Source organism: Leptonychotes weddellii, chromosome 4 (assembly GCF_054177405.1).
Source record: "Leptonychotes weddellii isolate Sample4059 chromosome 4, ASM5417740v2, whole genome shotgun sequence".
In the NCBI taxonomy this organism is placed as follows: domain Eukaryota; kingdom Metazoa; phylum Chordata; class Mammalia; order Carnivora; family Phocidae; genus Leptonychotes; species Leptonychotes weddellii.
In genome coordinates this window covers 34,925,773-34,943,370 of record NC_138372.1, presented here as the reverse complement: position 1 = coordinate 34,943,370, position 17,598 = coordinate 34,925,773, and the positions used below count along the sequence as shown (strand labels likewise).

Below are 17,598 nucleotides of genomic sequence, written 5' to 3'. Positions count from 1 at the left end.
TCCTACCTTCCAGAAAGTGGTCGCTTTTCTGATGAGAGAGTTGTTGCTCTTCTTTTCTTCGATCTCCTGTTGAGTTTGTAGGTGTTCAGAATGGTTTGATCCCTATCCAGCTGAACTCCTGAGAGGAGACGAAATCCAGGTCTCCTACTCCTCCGCCATCTTGCTCCGCCCCTAAAAAGTATTTTTAGCTAGACCATGTGGTGAATATATTATGGTTACTTTTCTTGGCAAGAATTCTATTTTCACTTGAATTAATATTTTCTCTCCTTTGCTTAGTTTTATAGTTTAGTTTTTTTTCAGTTTTTGCTTAACTTAACCCAGTTCTCCCTCAGGTATTTAAATCATTTTTCTCAACGTTTAATGTTATTTCACTTATAAGTCTTTTTTTTTTGCCTAGATGGCAAAATATTTTTTATTTATCTTTAAAGTCTAGTAGTTTTGAATACGTCCTGAAGTTGTTTTGTATGGCTTAGGATTCTCCAATAGTGTGCGTGCTTTCTCATTTGTAGTTTCTAATCTTTTTTCATTCTTGCAGAATTTCCTGGATATTGTTTAGGATTTATTTTTTTCCTTTGCCTTAGTTTTCTTTATCAGGGTCTGCTACTATATAGTATGTTGAATTTTTTTTTCTCTGTTTAGTATTTGTTATTTTCTCTCATTTAAAAACCTTTTTTTGTTTCTCTTTGATTTAAAAAAATCTCCTTTTTATTTCTTTTAAGGTTTTTTTCCTGTTGTTTTTATTTGCCTTTGTTTTAGTTTATTCTTCATTTCTGAAATGACATCCCCTATTTCTACTTCCTTCCTGAGTTATACCATCTCACTTTTTTGTTTTTCTGGCTTTGATTTATGTAGCTCTTCAATATCTTATATAACTTTTTACATTTTCAAATAGTAGATTATAGTTGTGATCTCTTTTACAAACATCTTTTGGCTGCCTTCATTGTAGGAATTTTTTTATTTTGCTCACTATTATTTTTTTACACAAGAACCAGGTATATATTTGACCTTTATCCTTTTCTTTGCTCATTCTTAATTGAATTTAGTTTTTTCCTGAATGTTTAGAAGGAAGCATGATTGAGGATAACTTTTTAGCCTCACTGAGCTCCCTTCTATAGTGTTCAACGAATATGATGGCTTGCCTTTGTGGGTTTTTTGCCTTTGTTCCATTCTACTTGTATTAGTCTTTCCCCCACCCCACCCCCCTACCCCCGGTTTTTCTTTTTATATTTTTTAAAAATCCTGTTTAATTTGTATTCTCTTCTCTACAGTTTTTTCTAGTTTCTTGGGCTCTTGTCCTACCTGGGAACCCTGGGTGGTCAGTTCCTATAGTTCTTACAGGTTACCAGACTACCACCTTTGGAACTTACCTGAAATCTTTTGAACTCATCTGCTGTTGGAATGGCCAAACATTTGCCAGGTTTTAGCTGCTTTTCTCAAATTGATCTGTGCTTCCTAGTGAGCACCTGTTGGCTATTTTGGGGTTCTCTTCCCAGGTCCTTTAGATAGCCCCTTCCTTCTGCTTCCCTGCATAGATAGATGCTGATACCTGTGGGTTTTGTGACTGTGAGTGGTCTGTAGAGATATCTTATCACCTTATTTATTATAAATGTTGTCCATAGGTTTATGGTTTTGCTATGTAATTGCTGTGTCTGTTTTGTTTTGTTTTTTTTTGAGGGGATTTGGGGAGACAAACTCTACTGCTTCTGCTTTTGTTTTCTGTTTTGTGTTTTTGCTTCTGCCTTTCATATTAGAGGGTGTCATCAAATTATTGGCCATCTGTTCATATTTAAGAGCGGAAGACTAATAGGCTTTTAGAAATTATGTACCAAAGGTGCCTGGCACCACTAATTACTAAATCTGTTGGGGGTTCCTCCTGGGTGGTGATTGTCAATATGGACTTTCTAGAAGGGTGATTTCTCTGGTCCATCTTATTGGAAAACTTAGGATGTCAGCATCTTTTTATGTCTTTTCTCTTTAGCTGGTCATATTCAGTAGAAAAATCAGTCATATCTTTCTCCTAGAGGCTATAAACTTGGCTACTGCTGATTTTAGAACCTTGTGGAAGAAGAAGCTGTGGTAAAGTATCAGTATGTAGCCCAGACTCTTAATCTCCCTGTTTTCAGATGGTACCCCTGCTATCAACTGTATCTGCTGTTTCCATTCCAAGGACAACAATGACAAGGATGTGGATGACTAATCTTCCCTCTTCTTCTCTCCCCACCCTTCCCCTCTCCCCTCTCTTCCCCTCTCCCTTTCCTTCCCCTCTCCCGCCCTCTCACCCTTTTCTCCCTATCCCACCCACTCCAGAGAATAAACTTCCAGTTACCTGCCTGGGTATGGGGAAAGGCAGTTTCTTAGCACTGTAAACTGAAGGAAGGATCTGGGTTTTTGACTGCTTCTTAAACTTTCAACTGCTCTGGCTTTTAGCCCCATTGATTCTATCATTTCCAGAGGTACCTGGCACCACCAATTACTAAATCTGTTAGGAATTCCCGAGTATAATATGGGTTGCTTTTTTTTTTTTAAAGACTTTATTTATTTATTTGAGAGAGAGAATGAGATAGAGAGAGCATGAAGGGGGGAGGGTCAGAGGGAGAAGCAGACTCCCTGCTGAGCAGGGAGCCCGATGTGGGACTCCAGGATCATGACCTGAGCCGAAGGCAGTCGCTTAACCAACTGAGCCACCCAGGCGCCCAATATGGGTTGCTTCTAAGCTCCCCTGTCTATTGGCTTAAGATCCTTTCTCCTGTTAACTCAGTTACTACTTCTGTTCAAATTGTTTCCTCTCAGGTTTTGCCATTGAGTTTGTGAGTGTGTGTGTGTGTGTGTGTGTCTGTGTATTTAATCCTTTGTTTTTTTTAGTGAGGATTCAGAAGGGAACATAGCAAATGCATATATTTAACCTACCATGTTTAACTCAAGCATTTATTTATAGCTCATTGAAATATTACAGTGTGAGGGATGCCTGGGTGACTCACTCGATTAAGCGCCTTTGGCTCAGATCATGATCCCAGGGTTCTGGAATCAAGTCCCGTGTTGGGCTCCTTGCTCAGTGGGGAGCCTGCTTCTCCCTCTGCCTGCTCTGCCTGCTTGTGCTCTCTCTCTCTCTCTGACAAATAAATAAATAAATAAAATCTTAAAAAAACATATTACAGTGTGAACACCTGTGTAACCAAAAGAAATACAGCATTGCTAGAACTTCAGACAGCTTCTCTTATACCCTCTCCTAATCACTATTTCCTCTCTGTTTCACAAAAGAATTTCCATTTTAATGTCTAATATAATTTAGCTTTACCTATTTTTGAACACTAAATAAATGGAATCGTACTGTGTGAATTCCTTTGTGCCTGGCTTTTTTGCTGAGCATTTTGCTTGAGAAATGTATCTGTGTTGTGAGTAACTAATCCATTCATCTTTATTGCTGTAGTATTTCATTATGCAACTCTACTCCAATTTATTTATTCTGTTATTTGTGGACATTGATGGGCATTTGGGTTACTAGTTTTTGCTATTATGAATAATGTTGCTCTGAACATTCCTGATTACATGACTTGGTGCTCATGAGCACGCATTCCTATTTGGTATATACATAGATGTGGTATTACTAAGTCTTAGGGTCAACATGAGTAGACAGTGCCAAGCAGTTTTCAGTGTTGCTCTACCAGTATACACTCTGCCATTGATGAAAGTTGTTCTCCGCATCCTTCCCAACTCCTGGCATTGCCGGACTTTTTCATTTTAGTCATTATGATGGGTGAATAGTGGTTTTATTTGGCATTTCCCTGAAGACAAATCAGGTAGACCAATTCTTCATACGTTTATCAATCTTTCTGGACATGTTTTTATAATGTGTGTGAAATGTTTGTCTTTTGCTCATTTCTGTATCAGGTTACTTTCTAATTAATTTGTAGGAATTTTCTATATTTTCTAGTTACAAACCCTCTGTCAGTTATATGTGTTGCAGTATCTTCTACTCTGTGGCTTGCATTTTTTTATCTATTAGTGGTTCTTGTTCTTTTGATGAATAAATTATTTTTAATATAGTCTAATTTAATAATGTTTGATTTATTAATTTTTTTCTTTATGCTTAGTGCTTTTTTTGGTCATGTTTTAGAATTCTTTCCCTACCCTAAGTTATAAAGATGTTCTTCTATCTTCTACTAATCTAAAAACCTTATTCCTTTACTTTTTACCTTTAGATTTACAATTCATCTGGATTTCATTTTTATCTATGGTTTGAAGTAAGGATAAAATTTCATTTTTATTTTATATATATCTATGTGTGTAAATGCTATTTGCTGAAAAGACTTTTCGTATTCTCATTACTCTGTAATGTTACTTTGTCATAAGTTAAGTGCCTCCATACATGCAAATTTTTTTCTAGAGTCTCTCTCCTGTTTCATGGGTCTGTTTGTCCATCCTTGCATATATGCTATGTTTTCTTAATTGCTGTAGCTTCAGTTTTGATATCTGATAGTTTGAGTCCTCCAGATTTATAATTTTTGAAAATTGTCTTAGCTATTTTTTGTGTCATGTCTAATGTACTAATTAATCTTGTGTACTCATCAATGATTAGTCACATTTGTATGTATCAGTAATCACCATTCACCAAGACATAGTGTTTCCATTGCCCAGAAAGGTTTCCGTGTGCTTCTACCAGTCAGTGCTCCCCTCAAGATAATCACTATTCTGACTTTTATCAACATTGATTATTTTTGTCTATTCTTGACTTTCATGTAAAATAATCGTAGAATATGTATTTCTTTGAGTATGGCTCATGTCTGAGAATCATCTGTGTTGTTGTGTCTCAGTAAACTATTCTTTTTTATTGCCCTTTGGTATTCCACTGTATGACTATACTATAATTTATTCATTTTCTTGTTGAAGATTGTTTTTAGTCTTGGATTTTGATGAATAAAGCTACTATGGGTATTTTTATAAATATTTTGGTAATCATAATACTCAGTTCTCTTGGTATATTCTTAGGAGTGGAATTTCTGGGTCATAGAGTAGGTGTATAATTAGCTTTAGTTAATAGTGCTTAACAGTTTCCTAAAAATAGCTCTAACTATTCCGAGTTGTTTGGTGTATTGGACATTGTATGTGAAAAATTGTAGAAATAATTGGGGGCATGGCATCATTACTCATTACTCTGTAATGTTACTTTGTCATAAATTAAGTGCCTCCATACATGCAAATTTTTTTTTGGCATCATGGTATCTTTCTCCAGATAGGTTCTGTTTGCTTTTATTTGCCTGTTCTAGGCTGCTAGTAGCACTAGCAATCCTTGATCATGTCAGTCTAATGTCACAGATTAAGGTCATTTGAAGCCAGGTTTCAGTCCTTGTCAAAGCCAGGTTATTTCCTGTTCATCTTTATTTCCGGGCCTTTTCAGGGGCTAAAGTATGGAGAATTTATGAAAATCTCTCCTTGTTGGTAGGCTCTGCAGTCATATTTTGTTTCTAGGTCTTCGAGACCATCAAAATCTCAGCAAATTTATCAGTTTTTCATGTGTCTTTTCTAGAATTAGCAGATGCCCTTAGAGAGAAAACAACTTTTCAGTCATTTTGCTGAACTTTCATATTGAGTCTGATGTCTTTTGGTTCTATTTAAAACATTTATTCATGATTCATTTAAATATCTTTAAAAAATATTGTTAATTTGGGGCACCTGGGTGGCTCAGTCATTAAGCATCTGCCTTCAGCTCAGGTCATGATCCCAGGGTCCTGGGATCAAGCCCCGCATCGGGCTCCCTGCTTCTGCCTCTCCCACTTCCCCTGCTTGTGTTCCCTCTCTCTGTGTCTCTCTCTGTCAAATAAACAAATAAAATCTTTTAAAAAAGTTGTTAATTTGCTTTGTAATCCAAGCACATGGCCTATAATACTACTGCTTCTTAGAATTTACTGATATTTTTACCCTGGGCATCTAGGATAAGGATCAAATGAAAACATGGAATGGATGCTTAAAAAAGGTATGTTCTCTTTGTGTTGGCTACAACATTTGAAACTTTCTGTATCTTATTTCACCTTATTTATTTCATTAAACCAGATATTACATCAAGGCTGACTCTTTTTTTAAAATTATTTTATTAACATATAATGTATTATTTGTTTCAGGGGTACAGGTCTGTGATTCATCAGTCTTAAGCAATTCATAGTGCTCACCATAGTACTTACCCTCCCCAATGTCCATCACCCAGCCACCCTATCCCTCCCACCCCCCTCCACTCCAGCAACCCTCGATTTGTTTCCTGAGATTAATTAAGAATCTCTTATGGTTTGTCTCCCTCTCTGGTTTCGTCTTGTTTCATTTTTCCATCCTTTCCCCTATGATCCTCTGTCTTATTTCTCAAATCCCTCATATCAGTGAGATCATATGATACTTGTCTTTCTCTGATTGACTTATTTCGCTTACAATAATACTCTCTAGTTCCATCCACGTCGTTGCAAATGACAAGATTTCAATTTTTTTGATGGCTGCATAATATTCCATTATGTGTGTGTGTGTGTGTGTGTGTGTGTGTGTGTACCACATCTTCTTTATCCATTCATCTGTTGATGGACATCTAGGCTCTTTCCGTAGTTTGGCTATTGTGGACATTGCTGTTATAAACATTAGGGTGCATGTGCCCCTTCGGATCACTACATTTGTATCTTTGGGGTAAATACCCAGTAGTGCAATTGCTGGGTCGTATGGTAGCTCTATTTTCAACTTTTTGAGGAACCTCCATACTGTTCTCCAGAGTGGCTGCACCAGCTTGCATTCCCACCAACAGTGTAGGAGTGTTCCCCTTTCTCCGCATCCTCGCCAACATCTGTCGTTTCCTGACTTGTTAATTGTAGCCATGCTGACTGGTGTGAGGTGGTGTCTCATTGAGGTTTTGATTTGGATTTCCCTCGTGTCTGTTGGCCATTTGGATGTCTTCTTTGCAGAAATATCTGTTCATGTCTTCTTAAGGCTGACTCTTAATAAAGGGTCATAGGAGACTCTCAGTAAAGGGTCATAGCTACCACTTGCCTTCCTGGCTTTTATTCTAGGTGAGTTTGGTGTTGCTGATTGACTCTCATGGCCTTCAGATTGGTACCAACATAAGTTGCTTCTCAGTGCTACCTTTAGGTCTTTTTACTACTTGGAGAATTTCTTGTCTAATTTCTCTTATAGGATATTCTAAGTGTTTAAACTCCAACATTCTTAAGATGAACAGACGAATCTACTTCCTACTTTGCCAATGAAAATTGAGGTTATAGTAGTAATCTACCTTCATTTACTGCACCCTTGTCCTAAAAGTCACCTACATTATTACCCATTTTTATCTTATTTCTCCTGGTATTAGAATTTCTCTGCTCAAGGATTTTCTGTCTACTTGTCCCCCTTACCTATCTCCTTATGCCATCTCTAATATCTTGGTCATTAGATTTTTTAAAAAGATTTATTTATTTGAGAGAGAGAGAGAGAGCATGTGCAAGCGGGGCCGGGGGCAGACAGAGAGGGGGAGAGAAACTCAAGCAGACTCCATGCTGAGCACAGAGCCCAAGGTGCGGGGCTCAGTCTCACAACCCTGAGATCACAACCTGAGCCAAAACCAAGAGTCGGCGCTTAACTGGCTGTGCCACCAGGTGCCCCTTGGTCATTAGATTTTTTTTTATTCCTCCTGTATCTTCAACTTCTCTCTTGTTGTGAATCCTCACCCTATATAAACATGCTGTATATTCCAATCTTAAAAAAAATATATTCCCTGGGGCGCCTGGGTGGCTCAGTCGGTTAAGTGGCTGCCTTCGGCTCGGGTCATGATCCCGGGGTCCTGGGATCGAGCCCCGCATCGGGCTTCCTGCTCAGTGGGGAGCCTGCTTCTCCCTCTCCCTCTGCCTGCCTCTCTGCCTACTTGTTCTCTCTATCTCTCTGTCAAATAAATAAATAAAATCTTTAAAAAATATATATATATTCCCTGCCTTCATACTCACCCCCATCTAGCTACTGTCCTATTATTTTACTCCTCATTCAAAATACAACTTTTTCACCTAACATTTATTTTGTAAGTCTTGCTTTCTAGTTCCAGTAGACTGTTAATGAACACAGTACAGGCTTTGAAGACAGTTAGAGCCGAGCTCAAATCTCAGCTCAGGAACTTACCATCTTTGGAAACCTTAACCTTTAGGCTCTGTGTCTTATCTGTAAGAGGAACCCTGACTTGTTAAAGGTTGTTTTGAGGACTTGTGTGAGGCTCATAGGAGCTCAGTCATGGCAAACAAGATATTCTCTAGATGGTAGTAAATACTACTATTATTTTGACTACCCTTTTCCTTTTTTAAAAGATGTATTTTCTGGTTTGTAATCATGTTTTTCAAGTAGTTGAGGTTGCAGAATAAGTGACCTCAGGAAAATACAGTGTTGGTATGTATAGAAAATTAAGATAGCTTATCCCACGCTTGTTTAATGTGTTTGATTTCTAACAAAATTTCATTTTATTTTCTAGAAGACAGGACTTTTCTTGGTGGTCAAGTATTAGAATTATTGTAAGTGCAATAGATCAAGTTTCTTAAAAGTCTAGCTCTTATTTCAGCACCATGTTTAGCATTAATCCTTTTCTGTTCTTCCCTCTATTGGAAAAGGGATGAGAAACAGCATGGTGTATTCACAGAATGTGTCATGTGATTCAAGGGATAATAGAAAAGTCTTCTTAAGCAAAAATTGCTTATCTACTGACCTATGATAAGAACTGGAATTTGTTTTTTTTAACTTTTTGATTGCCTACGCAGACTCCATCACTCTGAGAGAATATAGGGGATTCAGAAATAAATATAGGCCCATTTTAGTAAAAGAAGAATCAGACATGTAAATAAATAATCAGAATCTTTGCATAGGTGTACTGGATTTGAGGAGATCAGAGAACTATTGTATGAGGGATTCACATGGAAGTTGATATTGCTCAAAATTATGACAAAGTACTGTGTTTGAAGGGAACGTATTTCATCTTCAGTGAAAAGTGGTAGGGACCCAGAGGTTTAGAGATTGCAATAAGGAAGAGGATGAACAGTTGACAAAATCAGATGGCATGAGACTAAAAGGAGATGATTAATTTCTTGGTAAGAGTCCTCCTGTAAAAACTGGTTTTTTCCCCAGTTTTATTGGGAAATAATTGGCATACGTCATTGTATTAGTTTCAGATGTACAACATGATGGTTTGGCTTATGTATAATGTGAAACAATTACCATGATAGGTTTATTTATTTAATTTATTTATTTAATTTATTTATTTTAGAGAGGGAACGTGCACACCTGAGCATGCGCGTGCAGGCGAGTGTGGGGTTGGGAGGGGCAGAGGGAGAGGGGAGAGAATCTTAAGCAGACACTGTGCTTAGTGTGGAACTGATGAGGGGGCTCGGCTCGATCCCACGACCCTGAGATCACGACCTAAGGGAAACCAAGAGTTGGCTGCTTAACCAACTGTGCCACCTGGACACCCCTACCATGATAGGTTTGGTTAGCATCCATCATTTCATATAGATACAGTACAAAGAAAAGGACAGAAAATTTCTCTTGTGATGAGAACTCTTAGGATTGACTCTCTCAACAGTATCCCCGTATGTCATACAGCAGTGGTAATTGTTGTCGTCATTTGCACATCACATCCCCAGTACTTACTTATCTTATAACTTATAAGTTTGTACTTTTGACCACCTTCCTCCAGTTTCTCCTTTCCCCACCACCTGCCTCTGGTAACCACAAATATGATCTCTTTTTCTATGAGTTTGGTGGTTTTTTGGGGTTTTGTTTTGCTTTGTTTAATTCCACATATAAGTGAGATCATATAGTATTTGTCTTTCTCTGATTTGTTTCATTTAGCAGAATGCCTTCAACATGTATCTGTGTCATTCCAAATGGTAGGATTTCATCTTTTTTATGGCTGAACAGTATTCCATTGTATAATTTCTGTAGATTTGATGGAAAAGGCAGAAGAGAACTTTAACAAAACAGTATAATGGGAGTTTTCACAGTGATGCTTTTAGAGCACACACAACTTTCTTTAATCAAAAATACTTAAAAAAAACTCTTTATTAAGAGAAAATTTAATAAATATATAAAAGTAGACAAAAGAGAAAAATGAAACCCCTGGCCTATCACTCAGTTCAGTAATTATCAACTCATGGCTAATGTTGTTTTTTCTCTATCTCCCCCTTCTTTTAGAATATTTTGAAGTAAATCACTTTTTTTAATTGTTTTTATTTTATTTTATTTTTTAAGATTTTATTTATTTATTTGAGAGAGAGAGAATGAGAGATAGAGAGCACGAGAGGGAAGGGGGTCAGAGGGAGAAGCAGACTCCCTGCTCAGCAGGGAGCCCGACGTGGGACTCGATCCCGGGACTCCAGGATCATGACCTGAGCCGAAGGCAGTTGCTTAACCAACTGAGCTACCTAGGTGCCCTGTTTTTATTTTTTTAAGATTTTATTTATTTGAGATAGAGAGCGAGCAAGCAAGAGAGAGAGAGAGAGCATGAGTGGGGTGAGGGGTAGAGGGAGAGGGAGAAGTAGACTCTCCACTGACCAGGGAGCCTGAGGTGGGGCTCCATCCCAGGACCCTGGGATCATGACCTGAGCTGAAGGCAGATGCTTAATTGACTCAGCGACCCAGATGCCCCTAAAGCCCTTTTTTAGATCATCACTTTTTAAAGATTATTTTGAAGTAAATCTCAGACATCATATGGTTTTATCTATAGAGACCAATATCTAAAATGTAGGTTTTGGGTAGATAGCCTGTCATTTTCATTTTTTGTGAGCTTCTTATCAGGTTTTGGTATCAAGGTTTTGCTGGGCTTGTAAGACAAATTGAGAAGTGTTCTCTCTTATGGTCCTTGAAAGAGTGTGTACATAATTGACACTGTTTTCTTCCATAGAAGTTTGAAAGAATTCACCAGTGAAGTCACTGACTTAGTGTTTTGTTGTTGCTGCTGTTGTTGTTGTTAGGTTTTAAAGAACAGATTGTGTGTATCTACACACATATATATATGTAACATACATATACACATATGCGTGTGTATATATATATAAAACCATTTAGTTTTTTTCTATATCTGTACAAGTTTTAAGTTTTCTTTTGGTAGAAATTTGTTTTTTTAAATAAATCATTATTTTGAAGTAAATGTCAAGATTGGATCAGATATGGATATCTAAAATAAAGAAACAACATTACACACACCAGAAATTTCTTACCATCATCAAATATCCACTCAGTTCACATTTCCACAATTGTACTATAATTGTTTAATCATTTTGTTTGAATTATGATTCAGATCAGGTACCTTCAATACCTTCAGGAGCATGAATGTATTCATAATGTCTTGTTAGAATTTTTAAATACTTCTATCTCTTTTCATTCCTGATATTAGTAATTTGTGTCTTCTCTCTTTTCTCTTGACCAGTGTTACCATGTATTCATCAACTGGTGAATTGAACCTTTTATTATTTTGACATTTTTCTTTGAAGATTTCTCTCTCTTTTATAGAGCAGCCAAGCCAGCAGGATTTTTTTTTTACTTTTCATATATTATATCTTTGTTTATGTTTTTGTTTTCTATCTTTATATGTCCTTATATTTTATATGTGTGTCTTACAAGCAGATTTGAAAGGAGTTTTCTTTCTTTAAAAATTCAATCTGAAAAAAAAATAAATAAATAAAAATTCAATCTGTCTTTTAATTGGTTGATTTAGACTTTCTCTTACAATATGTGATATAATTATAGAAACTGGAAACAGATGAGTAGTTATCAGGAGTTCGGGATGGGTTTGGGGAGGGCAGTGGGTGTGGCTACAGAAGGGCAACATAAGACATCATGTGATGCACCCCTTCTGTATCTTGGCTGTGGTGGTGAATACACAAATCCACACATCTGACAGAAGTGTATAGAACTAAATATAGACACACACACACACTCACATAGAAATGAGTACAAATAAAGCTGGAGAAATTTAAATAAAACCAGTGGATTGTATCAGTGTCACAGTAGTTATGATATATTTACTATAGAGTCCCCCCTTATCTGGGTTTTTGCCTTCCATGGTTTCAGTTACCTCCAGTCCAGTAGCAGATGATCCTCCTTCTGACCTATTATTGTCAGAAGGTCAATAGCAGCCTAACACTATCATTCATCTCACATCAACAGTAGCCTAACAATCATTCCCCTCACTTCATCTTATCACAGTCATTTTATCATCTCACATCATCACAAGAAGAAGGGTGAATGCAGTACAATAAGATATTTCGAGAGGGAGAAAGACCACATTCACATAACTTTTATTACAGTATGTTATAATTTTTCTATTTTATTATTACTTATTGTTAATCTCTTACTATACCTAATTTATAAATTAAACTTTATCATAGGTATGTATATATAGGAAAAAAACATAGTAAATATAGGGATCAGTGCTGTCCATGATTACAGGCACCCACTGGAGGTCTTGGAGCCTATCCCTCACGGATAAGGGGGGACTATGATATATTTTTGCATTGGGGGAAAAATGGGTAAAAAGTATATGCCATCTCTCTGTCTTGCTTCTTACTACATGTGAATCCGCATCTCAAAATAAAAAGTTTACATAAAAAATGTATTTACTGATATATTTTGGTTTAAATCTACCATAGTACTATTTACTTTTTATTTGTTCTGATTATTGAATATTATTGTTCTTTTTTTCTTCTATTTTTTGCTCTTTCATTTCTACTTGATTATCTTGGAGGCGCATGTTCTTTACTGTTTTGTTTTTTTCAGTGGTTACCATAGAGGTTGCAGAATGCATGCTTCACTTATCAAACCCTAATGTATGTATTTTTATTTTTACCTTTTCTAGGTTGTGGAGAAGCTTACAACTACTTGACTTCATTTATGTCCCTTCTAGATTTTATGTGTTTTTTTTTCCTGTATTTTAGATTAGTATGCAGTTAAACTACACAAAATACTATTGTTATTGTTGTATCGGCATCATCTTTTCACTTTACAACCATATTTTACCTTTTTGGTTGTTCTTTATTTCCTTTCATTTTTGAGCTTCTTTCTTAGTTTTTTGCTTTTTTCTGAAGAAAACTCTTTCACAGTTCCTTTCTCAGTGGTCTTTTGGTGATGGATTATCTTGATTTTTATTTATTTGAAAATATCTTTATTTTGTCTTAATTTTTGAAGGGTAATTTTGCTGAATTTGGTATTATTGCCTCCTAGCCCTTAGAAAATACTATCCCATTGTCTTTTCATTCCCTAAGTTTTTGTTGAGAAATCATCTGTCGATTTTATTGTTATTTCATTAAAGATATTCTGTCATTTTCCACTGGCTTCCTTTAATATCTTCTCTTTCGTCTTTTTTTCCTGTAGTTTTGCTTTGATGTGCCCAACTCTGCATATATGTGTATATGTATGCGTATGTATATTTTAAAATATATTCTGCTTGGTGTTTGTATCTTGGTATCTTTCTTGAAATAAATTCTCAGGCATTAACCTTTCAAATATTGCTTTTGTCCCTTTCTCTTCTTTCCTTTTGCAAATCCAATTACTCATTGTTAGACCCTCTTACTGTATCCTTTTCCCCCCTTTCTTATATTCTCCATCCTTTTGGCTTTCTGTGCTTTTCTCAAGATATTTACTTTTGTCTTCTAATTCTGTAGATCTTTCCAGGGTCATTTATAATCTGCTGATAAATCTACCTGTTATGGGTTTCTTCTTGTTGTTGCTATTTTATTTTTCAGTTAAAAATTTCCCTTTGGTTCTTCATAACAGTTTCTAGTTCTCTACTAACATTCTCAACCTTGCATTTTATTTTATTGAGCGTATTAAGCATATTTTAAGTCCCAGTCTGATAACTAATTTTTCTGGATTCTTCGGTTGACCTGCTTTTGTTGTCTGTTATTTTTCTTTTCTTTTTTTTTTTAAATATATTTTTTTAAAGATTTTATTTATTTATTTATTTGAGAGAGAGAATGAGATAGAGAGCATGAGAGGGGGGAGGGTCAGAGAGAGAGGCAGACTCCCTGCTGAGCAGGGAGCCCGACATGGGACTCGATCCCGGGACTCCAGGATCATGACCTGAGCCGAAGGCAGTCGCTTAACCAACTGAGCCACCCAGGCGCCCTGTCTGTTATTTTTCTTGTTTTTCGATCACAATTTTCATTTTTCCTGTATACTTGGTCGGTTTTCATTGATTGTCAGACTTCGAATGTAAAAATTTTTGAAATAATTTGAAAACTTAGATGATGATATTTTCTTTTAGAAAAGATTTATGATTGATTTGGCAGATTTGTAGGGGGCATTAGCAATTCTGGATCACCTTAATTCAGACAGGACTTGGGATGATTCAGATTTAGCCCTTAGTTACTAGTTGGCTGTCTTAGTTCATTTGGGTTGCTGTAACAAAATAACATAGACTAGGTGGCTTACAAACTATGAAAGTTTATTTCTTTACAGTTCTGGAGGCTGGGAAGTCTCAGATCAAGGTGAGCAGATTTGGTGTTTGGTGAGGGTTCCCTTTCTGTTCATAGGTAGCCATCTTTTCTCTGTATCCTCAAGTGAAACAAGGAGCAAGGAAGCTCTCGGGGGGTCTCTTTTATATTGGTACCAATCTCATTATGAGGGCTTTGCCCTACCTCCCAAAGGCCCCAACTCCGAACATCACATTGGGGGGAATTCAACATATGAATTTTGGGAGGAATAAAAACATGCAGTATATAGTGTTGGCTATCTATTTTTAGTTTACTCTTTACCCTTGTAGTTATCTTTTCAAGATCCAGTCTTACAGCCTAGCCAGTTTATCAGGCTATTGTCTCTTACAAGCACACCTCCCCTCCTATCCTTTTCCAAGGCCACAATACTCCAATTTTTGGTCCTTTACTTGAATTTATCAAAAGCTATGTTCAGCTTTTCAGCCTCTAAGCTACCTCTATCAGGACTGTCAGATATCCAAAAAGAAAAGCAGCCTCAAATGCCAGGCTTATTTCTCTGTGTTTCCTTCTTATACTGAGTTTCAAACATAATTTTTTCCTACCTTGTTAGGTCTCTCATGCTTTCATTGTTTACCTTTTCAAGTTGATTTTTGCAGAAGGGTTATTTTTCAAGTACCTAATCTCTCAGATTACCCTGCTGTGTTCTGCTTAAAGCCTTTGTACATCCTGTTTCTCCTGCTTAAAAAACTCTACCTCCCCATCGCTTCTCGGCCTTTTGGCTAAGATCAAGTGTAAAAACTCTACCTCCCCAGGCCCCCCAGTTTACACCTGTTCATGGTATAGATCAGATCCTAAAGAGCTCTTCTTCAGGCTTCTCTGACTCCCTGACTAGATTAGGTCCTGTTAATATAGTCTTTTATAGCATTACCTGCAGTGCCTTCATTGCACCTGTGGTTTGTAGTTACAATTTATTTGTGTGTTTATTTCCTTTAATGTTTACATTTTCAATGCAGTGTAAGGTTCTTGAGGAAAAGGGCCATATCAGGTTTTTTTTCTTATTACAAATTATAACCTATAGGAAGTATTTAATATTCCTTCATAGATTGGATGTACTGGTATTGGGTTAAATGATTGAGACTTCCCTTGAATGATAATGGCAGAATTTAAAGAAAGAAAGAGATTATGCCTTTTTCATGGGTCCTGTAATGGGAGGCAAGACATAGTGCATCTTTTATTCTTACTTTTATAAATGTATTATAAAATACTTCAGACATATTAAAAATATAAGGAATTATATAATATATCCCACTGTCCTCACAGCTCTGCTTAAGAAGTAAGACAAAATTTCTATTCATAAAGATATACAGAGAGCCCAGAAATAGACCCCCATAAATATAATCAACTGACTTTGACAAAGGAGCAAAGGCAATACAGTGGAACAAAGATAGAGTTTTTTCAAAAACTGGTGCTAGAACACTTAGGCATCCAAATGCGAAAAAATGAATCTAGATACAGACCATACACCCTTCACAAAAATTAACTCAAAATAGATCATAGACCTAACTGTAAATACAAAACCCATAAACCGTTAGAAACTAACATAGGAAGAAACCTAGATGACCTTGAGTATGATGATGCCTTTTTAGATACAACACGAAAGACATCATCCATGAAAGAAATAATTGACAAGCTGGACTTCATTTAAATTAAAAATTTCAGGGCACCTGGGTGGCTCAGTCATTAGCGTCTGCCTTGGGCTCAGGTCATGATCCCAGGGTCCTGGGATCGAGCCCCGCATCGGGCTCCCTGCTCTGCGGGGAGCCTGCTTCTCCCTCTCCCCCTGCTTGTGTTCCCTCTCTCGCTGTCTCTCTCTGTCAAATAAATAAATAAAATCTTTAAAAAAAATTAAAAATTCTACTCTGTGAAAGACAATATCAAGAGAATTAGAAGATAAACCACATATTGGGAGAAAATATTTATAAAATATTAATAAGGACATTTATCCAAAATATACAAAGAACTTTTAAAACTCAATAATAAAAAAACAACATTATTTTTAAATTGGCCAAAGACCTTAACAGATACTTCATCAAAGAAGATATAAAGATGGCAAATAAGCATATGAAAAGATGTTCCACATCATATGTCTCTGGGGAAATTCAAATTAAAACAAGGTACCACCACACTGCTAGAATGGCCAAAATCCAAAACACTGACAGCACCAAATGTTGGTGAGGTATTGAGCAAAAAGAATTCTTCTTATATAGCTGGTGAGAATTCATAATGGAACAGCAATTTGGAGACTGGTGGTTTATTACAAAACTAAGCACACTCCTAACATATAATCCAGCAACTACCCTTTTTGGTATTTACCCAAAGGAGTTAAAAACTTATGTCCATGTAAAAACCTGCACAAGGTTGTTTAGAGCAGCTTTGTAACTACCAAAACTTGGAAGCAACCAAGGTGCCTATAGTAGGTGAATGGATAAAGTGTGGTACATCCAGACAATGAATATTATTGAGAACTTACAAGAAATGAGCTATCAAGCCACGAACAACATGAAGGACACTTAAATGCATGTTACTGAGTGAAAGAAGCCAATGCGAAAAACCTGAATACTGTATGATTTTAATATGACATTCTGGAAAAGGCAAAGCTATGGGGACAGTAAAAAGATCAGTGGTTGCTTGTCGGAGCAAATTGAAGTGGAGGAGAGAGATGAATAGACATAGCACAGAGGAAAATCAGGGAAGTGAAAATACTATGAATGATACTATAATGATGGAATATGTCATTATGCGTTTATTTCTCCAAATCCAGAGAGTATACATCACCAAGAGTGAGCCTCAAGATAAACCGTGGACTTTGGGTGACTATTATGTGACTATGGGGGTTCATCCTTGGTAAAAAAAAAAAAAAAAATGTGCCATTCCTATGAGTGCTGTTGATGGTAGGGAGGCTATGCATGTGTGGGGACAGGGATATATGGGAAATCTCTGTATTTTCCTCTCACTTTTGTTGTAAACCTAAAACTGCTCTAAAAAGATAAAGTTTAAAAAAAATCGGAAAAAAACCCCAGAGAGACTGAAGGGACAATCTCTACTATTGATTAATAAAGCCCTAAGAGACATAGCAATCAAAAAATATACACAGTATACTAAGATATAAACATAT

General features: G+C 36.5%; 1 protein-coding gene across 9 annotated transcripts in view; it reads left to right on the top strand.

The window, feature by feature from the left end:
• SPATA6 (spermatogenesis associated 6) overlaps window positions 1-17,598 on the top strand; it is a 140,005-nt gene that overhangs the window by 34,642 nt on the left and 87,765 nt on the right. The window contains exons 3-4 of one of the 9 annotated variants that reach the window (XM_081818412.1): window positions 5,930-5,971; window positions 17,245-17,293. The exons of 6 other annotated variants lie outside the window; for them this stretch is intronic. In XM_081818412.1, coding sequence (XP_081674538.1) covers window positions 5,930-5,971; window positions 17,245-17,293 — 91 coding nt within the window. The remainder of the gene's footprint in view (window positions 1-5,929; window positions 5,972-17,244; window positions 17,294-17,598) is intronic. 2 more of the 9 variants (XM_081818413.1, XM_081818414.1) reach the window with 2 other exon arrangements.